We start from the raw sequence: 9,215 nt of genomic DNA, 5'->3' as shown, positions 1-9,215 counted from the left end.
TAAACACTTGTGCTTCGTTCTACAAGAAAAATACCCATAAAAATACCAAAAATCATAATTTCACAGAAAGTTACAGATCTGTAATTTTCATAAAAATACAAATTAAAACTCATACTCGCTTCGCACGTGGCTCTGATACCACTGTTGGGTTTTTCGGGCCGCAAAAACCGCTTTTTGCGTTGCGGAAACCCCGAAGCCCCCCGCCACCGGATCCGTGCGAAGAATAAAAGTAGTAAAACTTTGAGTATGAGTTTTCTAACCTAGATCTACACTAGATCTACAAAGGAGAAAGGTTTACCCTTGATGTGAAGCCCTTCGCTTAATCCCGCTCGTCCAAAATTTGTCGGATCTCGAGAGTATCAAAGTAGATACTCCTCTATGTGTATCCACACGAACAAATGATGGAGAAAACAACTAAAAGGTGTGCTAGCACCCTTAGAAGTTTCGGCCAAGGAGGTGGAGGAGAGGGAGAAGAAGATGAGAGCTTGAGAGGAGGAAGAAGATGAAATCAATTAGCACACAAAATGCACTCGATACCATCTTTAAGTGGCCGGCCACTTCAAGGCTTGTAACCCCCATGGAATATCAAGAGTCACCACTCTTGGTAACTCCCATGAGGTGGCATTTGGTCAAGTCAAACTTGACCAAATGAAGAAGCCTTGATGATGTGGCATTGGTCAAGTCAAAGTCAAGTCAAAACTTGACTCTTCATCTTCCTACTTATGTCAAGTCAAACTTGACCACTTCTCTCCCTTGGTTGATCTAATCTAACCATTGAATCAAGTCAATTTTAATTTAACGAATCTCTATTCATTGAATTAAATTAATTAAATGAGTCTAACACTAGAAGAAAAACCCTCATAGACATCGGTGGAACAACAACAGTTTTAAGCAAAAACCGATGTCTTTGAGTATTTTACACCGATTTTTCCAAAAACCGGTGTCTATGAGCGCAGATTTTCACTCATAAACATCGGTTTTTTATTCGATGTCTATGAGCACCTTTTTTTTTGTTAATAGACATCGGTTTTAACAGCGGTTTTTAAAACCCGGTGTTAATGAACCAAAAAAAAATAATAATTTATTTTTTCCACCAGCCAAAATTTATAACACTTCACAAAGTTCCCTCCAAACCTAAACCAATATCGTGCCCCTTCTCTCAGCCTAAACCTAAACCTCCGACCATCTCTCTCAGCCTCATCTCCCTCTTCCCCTTCCTGGATCGACGCCCCTTCCTCTCCCGATTAGGATCAAAACCACCTGCTTCGGTCCTAAGCAAAATTGCAGCATAAATCGTTCCATTCTGCCTCCTCGTCCGATCCTCTCTTCCTCCTCCTCCTTCCTCTCTTCGCTCTTCCCGGCTAAGGTAGGGGCCGACGAGATCCAAACAGCGAGAGGACGCCCACGACCACCATGGCACGGTTGGTCGGCAACATGAGGGAATCTGAAGGAAGAGAGAACAACACCGAGATCTCTGATCTTGTGTAAAGGGGTCTCCTTCTTCTGAAGCAGAGAGATCGAGTGCAGTACGAGAATAACGAAGTATGTCTGCCTGCTAAAACCCTAAAATTGCAGGCATAAAGGGCTCTCCGTGCTTCATTTTCTCCTTCTCGACCTCTTCGCTCGCTGGGTACACGGTCATCTTCAAAACCTCTCGTTTCCTCTTTTCATTCTTCTTAATCGTCTGATTGCTAAAGGTTGAGGATGTGGCAGGGGAGGGTTGAGGTGAGGAGAATAGAGAACAAGATCAATAGGCAGGTGACCTTCTCCAAGAGGAAGGTCGGGCTGCTGAAGAAGGCCTGCGAGCTCTCTGTTCTCTGTGACGTCGAACTCTCCCTCATCATCTTCTCCAGCCGCGGCAAGCTCTTCGACTTCTCCACCGCCTCCAGGTTTTTGTAATTTAATTTCCACCCTCTAGGGTTTTTTTTTTAATTCAGTTTTAGATGCCTAATTCCACCCTGCTTCTTTCTGACATACATTTACACATTGTTTCAGAGGATGCGATGTGCTTATTTTAGATACTAGATTGGGAAGTGCAGAGAATCAAGCAAGGGTCAAGGAGTTGCTTCATGTGGAGGAATCAAAACTAGAGGAGGACGAGGGTAAGTGTTTTTACTCATAATATTATTTTAGTTTCTGTTCAGATCAGTTGGCACTCGATTCTATGCTTTAGGAAATACCACTCCAGTAGTGAGATGGGTTCGAGATGATAAATATGATTGCATCCGATTAAAGCATTGCAATGTGAGCTATATTCACTGTGTATCCCCCCTTCAGAGTACATATGTATCTATATAGTAATTAATTTCAATATAGGCACATCAAATTACCTTAATTGTTTCTGGACATAGACTTAATCCTTTGGATTACTTTATTTTAATTGGTAGAGTATTCACCACCACCTTTCTCTTATTCATTCTTTTGCTTTGCAGGTTGTGACAAAAATTGATTGGCATTGGAAAGGAGACTATTTCACTACTATCGTTCCTAGTGATATCCTAATTATGAATTTTAGTTGTACTTATTTTTAGTCATTCCTAGTGCCTATTTTATATCTCAGTTTTGTTGCTTTCTTTTTTCTAATACACACTGACAAATTGAAAATATATAAAAATCATGACATTATACCTAGTTACCTAGCCTTTGAGGCTGGAATCAGGATGAAACCTAAAGTTCCCTGAAAAGTTTAGGCATACCAAATTCTCTTTTGTGTACCATAAAAAGGAGTTCCAGAGGAAGCAATAGAAGACCGGTTAGGTGTTTTAGTTATCTAATGTTTGGAACATCACTGAACAAACAATCAGAATAAAAGACTGTATCAATCCCACTTTTAGAATATGATGTTAGTAAGCAACTCCTATATTCCTTGGTCGATGTCAAGATATCATATGCAAGTTACACTATAGCCATTGATTATGCACATTTATATTTTCTGCGTTTTATAAACCTTGAAACTCCTTTGACTTATTTATTATAGGTGATTCAAGAGCAATCTTGATACACCAACTCTCCAAGAAACACACACAAAATCCTTTTAAGAAGTTACATGGTCTTCCAATAGCTGCAGTTTTTCATCCAACACGGTCGATATTCTTTATATCAACCAAGAATCATGTCCGTGTGTATGATCTTTTAAAGCAAAAGCTCATTAAGAAGCTTGAGACTGGTCTTTGTGAAGTTTCTTCTATTGCAATTCATCCATCAGGTAATTTTCTTGTAGTTTTTTTTCAGCAAAACTTGAATTCATGTGTTCTTTTCTTCTATAACAAAATATTATATGTATAGGCGACAATGTTATTGTGGGTAGCAAGGAAGGAAAAATGTGCTGGTTTGATATGGACCTTTCATCCAAACCATATAGAACCTTGAAGTAAGCTCAAACTATTTGTTAGGCTCTGTGTTTTATTACTTTTTATGGTATCTTACTAACTTCTCACATCTCTTATATGATGAATTTCCAATTTTTGGACCCTTCTCTTTAGAAGTATCTAATCTTATTGTGTATGATTTTTAACTTGCAAATCTACAGGACCCATCCCAAAGACATAACTAATGTCACCTTCCATCGCCTGTACCCTCTCTTTGCCTCAAGTTCTGAAGACTGCACTGCTTATGTGTTCCATGGGATGGTGTATTCGGATCTTAATCAGAATCCTTTCATCGTCCCATTGGAAATCCTGCGTGGCCACAACAGTTCTAATGACAGAGGTCAGTTGTGTTGCAAACTTTGTTATTTTCCTTGTTTTTCATTTACCGCGTCTAGATTAAGAAACTATGGCTTTCTAACTCAAATAAAAATTGCAATTCCTGCCTATCTTAGACCTAACATTAACTTATTAATTGAACAGGTGTTTTAGATTGTAAATTTCATCCGAGGCAGCCATGGCTATTCACAGCTGGAGCAGATTCTGTCATTAAACTGTATTGCCACTAATGATAGATTCTCCAGGAAACTTTGAAGAATCTCCTCGAGTCAAGATACGTGAGCACTTGCTGATCCTACATGACTACGGTAGCAAGTTCATGTTCTTTACTGAAGCTGCAACCTATTTATGAGGTCGTTCTATATGGCACCGGCACCTAGAGCAAGTTTGTGTTCTTTGCTGAAATTGCAATCTATTTACAAGGTCTTTAGGTTAGTTTTGTTGTTAATTTATTTTATTGTTGGCTACTAAAACTGTCTATAATTTCTAAATTACTTATAAAGCTATATCTTTTTATGTCGACTTCTAATTTATTTTATTAAGATTTTTGAACTTACGCATCACCTTCAGATTTAAGTTAGTTACTTTATTTTCATTATCTTTGAAGGACTACTGTTATTATATATTTTCCTGGTTTCTTGTCATGGTTATTCCTCATCCTCTATCCTTTATGTACTTTATTTTGCTTTAGATGCTAGAACAAAAAGTAAACTAATGCTTTGATTGAGGTTATGAAAATTCATAATTTTTTGTGCTCCAGAGACAAATTAATTCTTAGCGATGGATTTGGGTTCAATTCCATCAATAAGAAAAATGAAAAACAGTACCAGACATGATTTTTGTTTAAAAATTCATGCGGACTATGAAGAATGCTCCTAAACAAGGAGACAACAATGTTAAATAAACATGTTAACAACATTTAACATCAAAATAGTGTTGTAAATACAGAAATTGATTTTCCTCATTATTATTCTTCTTCTCTGAACTTGGGATAAAAGCTATTGAGGTTCCTACACAATTGGGAGACTTTGCAAAACCAAAGTAACTAATTTATTAGGTTGAAATGAGAGATAGATGAATATTATGGATACTATTGTAAGAAGAATATTTACAAAACCAACGTGTAAAATTCAACGTGTGTTGGAGCTAATATTTGTAAATATCTGAAGAGTTGAACTTCGCAATAAATTAGATGTGACGTGAATTGTGGTACTTGGTGCATCAAGTGGTGTATAAGTTATTTGACATATTACTGTTGAAGAGTCAAAGGATTTCTCAATTTCATTCTTAATTTAAACAAGACATTTTTTTCACTGGCCTCTTAATTCAAGCTCTTTCTATGTTTCAGCAATTTGTCGGAATCATGGAGAGCAAGACGTGGATATGGAATAGGAAGTCCACAGGGAAGAACATTGAGGTTAGCAGTAATCAAATCATCTTTTTGATGGTTTATTACTAATTTTTACACAACTAATGTTTCAATATAAACAATTCTCAGACTCAAAGATCGATATCTTCTATTACTAATTTTGATTGTTTATTACTGGTTTTTTATTGTTAATTTTTTGGATTATAAATAAAGAAGGCAACAACTCATCAGTACCAAACAAATTTTCAGCTCTTCTAGACTGAGCATATGTCTCTTCTTATGTTGGGAATCAATTTGTAAATGCCTATGATTTCTCTCAGAAAGGGAAGACCTTGGAGTTGGAGAAATCTGTAGAAAACTTAAACGAACAACTATCTTCTGTCCACAGTGAGTCCAATGCTAAAGATGATCTTTTGGCAAAGCAAGCAAAAGTAGCTGAGGAAGCAATTTCAGGTTAGATTTTTTTTTTCCTTTCATTTTCTTCCCAACACAGAAACTATGTTGTTTTAAGAACAAACCATGCATGATCTACTTGTTAGGATGGGAAAAAGCAGAAGCTCGAGCTCTGGCTTTACAGAAACAATTGGATGATGCCTTGCTTCAGAAGAAAATGGCAGAAGAAAGATTAGTCGAACATGATACAGAATTACAAGAATTCAAGCAGCAACTAATTTATTAGTTGTAAATACTGTTGTAAGAAGAATACTGTTGTAAGAAGAATATTAGTTACTTTGCAAAACCAAAGTAACTAATTTATTAGTTTGTGTATTTTATGGATATTGTTGTAAGAAGAATATTTATATAATTTGTGAATATTTGTATATTTTATAAATACTGTTGAATGAAGAATATTTGTGTAATTTGTGAATATTTATGTATTTTTTTTGTTACTGTTTCAGAAATCAAATTTGTACTGTTAAAAAATATTGATATTACATCAGTTTTCCACCGCTGTAAAACCGGTGTTATTAACTAATATTACATCGGTCGCATACCGCTGTCAAAACTGGTGTTATTAACATATAATATTACATCGGTGTCTATTACATTTTTGACCGATGTATATGAAGGTGATGTAAAAAGTCTGCCATTTTAGACATCGGTTTAAAACCGGTGTAGTATCACTTAACGACACCGGTGTTCGAATCGGTGCGTCCGAAGGACGAGATGCTGCGGAAGAGTACGCGGGCGGACGAGAAGGAAGCGCGCGGCGTTTCCGAGGGACGAGAAGCCGGAGTGGAAGTTTGCTCGAGAAGGCTGGAAGTTAGGTTTGGGTGAGCCCTATTCCGGATGGCCGAGATCAACAAAGCGAGCGGAATTGGAGCGGAAGACCCAGGCCGTGGCGAGCAGAACCAGAGCAGAGGGCTCGGATTGAAAAAGTCAATAGGAATTGACTTTGAGGGTCCGAGCGCCCGGACCGGGATTTTATCAGGATCACGGTCAAACCACAATCCGTGCGAAAGGAATAAAATTTTATCCCCTTGTAAGCGCCTGGAACCCCTCCAGGCGCTCCGACCAGGGTTATAAATATAGCCTTGGTCCAGAAGTTCAATGATTAATAAGCAATTAGATCTACAACACTTGTGTGCTTCCATTTCTAGTTTAGCTTCTTATTTTCTGTGCTTAAATTGTTGTAAAGAGGCTTTTCCACCTGAAGGAGAATTTAGTGCGCTTCATCTTCCTTGGATTAACAACATCCCCGGTTGTAACCAAGTAAAACTCTGGTGCCTCTGTCTTTCTTAGTTTTCTTTATTATTTGTTTATGCAAGTGTTATCTTAAGTCCGAGAAAGGTTCTTTTGTTTTGATTTGTGCAGGGGCTATTCACCCCCCCTCTAGCCGGCCGTGAAGGGGACCAACAATAGCAACACCTATACACATGTGCACACTAATATATGCATAATCAGCATGATAACTCCTATAACACACACTAAACTCGTGTATACGCTACTGCATACAAACAATCTAAATGCAAATTCCTATCGTACACACCATACACATGTACATCTTACAGAATAGGAATATCAAACAATGAGACTGTATAGACAATTAACAGAGCATCTCAAATATCAATGATATAAGTATCAAACTCAGGAAAAATATGAGTGGAGTTAAGATAAAGCAACCTAATCAATCAGATAATCCATGTATTAAGTTCAAATAACTATAGAGGCCAAGGAAGAAATACCCGCCTTTACTGTAAGTCGTGCTGAATATCTTCAAGTCCAATAGTCTGCTTCAAATCGAATTAAAACTCTGCAACATACAATACCAATCAATTTAATCTACTATAATTCACATAACCAAACTCAATCCCAATTAGGGTTAGAAAACCCTAATTGAATTAACCTAATCATCTCACATACTTATCAAATCAGTGGTAGCTACTGGTGGCTTATGGCTAGAAGCAGTGCACGACTGGAGGAATTCATGATCGAAAACCGATAGCCCAATCTATGGATTGCTGATCACAGGGATGGTCAGAACTAGAACGACTGATCAAGCATCAAATCTCAACATTTCAATATAGAGAATGGAAATTAGGTCTTCTCTATTCAGATCTATAGCATGCCTTACCTCAATCTAGTGTCGGTGGACTCCTCTCCATGACCAGATCTTCCAGCCACCTAGTGATTAGCCGATGATAGAGAGGAAGAGGGCAAGGCGGTGCTGATCCAGACTAGGGCATGGGAGAGATAGCGCTGGCATTTTTTTTTAAGGGGGAGGGGGGATGAGTAGGGCTCGACCAACAAGGGAGAGAATAGGGAGATGGCACACGAGGTCAGCCCCACAACTTCCTGCTCATGGTCAGAGAGGGGTTGATGGTGCATAGGAGTCTGATGATCGAGTGAGACATTGGCGGATCAAGAGCAAGGGCACATAGTCAGTGCTGCTTGGCCTGAGGAGGACAGAAAAGGCCTAGTCTCCGCTCCTATCAAGGCAGCATCCTATACTAGAGGTCGTGTAAGCTACGTTAGAGGTGTGTTGCCATTCTTTGTTGTCATCGTCGATGCTCTACAGCGGCGTGCAAGGGGAAGGGAATCGAGAGAGGAGAAGGGAGATTGGCAAAAAAAGAATCATAAATGGAAAGGGAGAAATAAGAAAAAACCTAGGTTTAAATAATTAAGCCCTAAGTTAATTCCTTAATCAATTCTCACTTTAATTGGGTATATAAACATGCTTTCTCCAAGCCTAATAAATCTACTCCTTAAAATATCTCCTCCGAACTCAAATTAAATCCAAAAAAATTCTAAAAATCCCCAAAAATTTATATAAGATTGTTTCTCAAATAACTTTATTATTTAATTATTATTTGGTTGGTTTATTTTACATTCTTCCCTACTAATAAAAATTTGGTCCCTAAATTTACTTCTCAACTCAGAGATCTTCATCCAAGGGTACTAATCAAGCAGCATACCCATATACTAATCCATCCTAGTCTCAAGAATAAATCTTCAACCGTGAGGGATTAAAGTTCCCCTCCAAAACTACAAGATGATTCACTTCCAATAGATAGTGATGACTCTGTGGGTTATGAGTTCACCATGCTTCCGCTATTCTCACACTGTTGCCCAGCCAATTATGGATAAATCAACTACCTCCGAAATCTATAATGCACACTATCAGACTGTCCATCTATCTGAGGGTGGAAAACTATATTAAAACAGAGCTCTATACTCATGGCCTGCTATAACCTCTGTCAAAATCATAATGTAAATCACAGATCTCTATCAGGTATGATACTCAGAGGTACACTATGAAATATGGAGATCTCTATACGGTACAACTCTACTAATCGATCCAAAGAATCCATCCTACGGATTAGTAAAAATTGAACAAATTTAGTTAACTGATAAACGATTACCCAAATCATATCATGTCCTCTTCGTGTCTCGGATAATCCCATAACAAAGTCTAAAAGGTCACTTAACCTCTTGACTGAGAATCTATCCATTAATAGGGTATCTCCATAACTCTCATAATCGAGCCTGTAAATATCCACCGACAAATGTTGACAAAAGGTCGAACACCATGATCTTACATACAGACTACAAGACCTAGATAAATAATCATCGGTTAAGGTCTTGAGCTACTTGATGGAGGCAATATTAGTTGAGTTGACTAACCATTACCTTGTAACCCA

At 37.9% G+C, this 9,215-nt stretch overlaps 1 protein-coding gene across 1 annotated transcript; it reads left to right on the top strand.

Annotated features, from left to right (window-relative positions):
- The first annotated feature begins 1,413 nt into the window (after window positions 1-1,413).
- On the top strand, window positions 1,414-3,987 carry LOC122043782 (ribosome biogenesis protein BOP1 homolog). The gene is made up of 8 exons (XM_042604363.1): window positions 1,414-1,484; window positions 1,576-1,630; window positions 1,714-1,889; window positions 1,996-2,102; window positions 2,978-3,205; window positions 3,286-3,370; window positions 3,530-3,708; window positions 3,849-3,987. The coding sequence occupies exons 1-8, from the start codon at window positions 1,414-1,416 to the stop codon at window positions 3,932-3,934; spliced, it is 987 nt and encodes a 328-aa protein (XP_042460297.1). The 3' UTR covers window positions 3,935-3,987.
- Window positions 3,988-9,215: the final 5,228 nt, after the last annotated feature.

This window comes from Zingiber officinale, chromosome 2A (assembly GCF_018446385.1).
Source record: "Zingiber officinale cultivar Zhangliang chromosome 2A, Zo_v1.1, whole genome shotgun sequence".
NCBI classification, from domain to species: Eukaryota; Viridiplantae; Streptophyta; class Magnoliopsida; order Zingiberales; family Zingiberaceae; genus Zingiber; species Zingiber officinale.
This window is presented reverse-complemented; position numbering and strand designations above follow the sequence as displayed.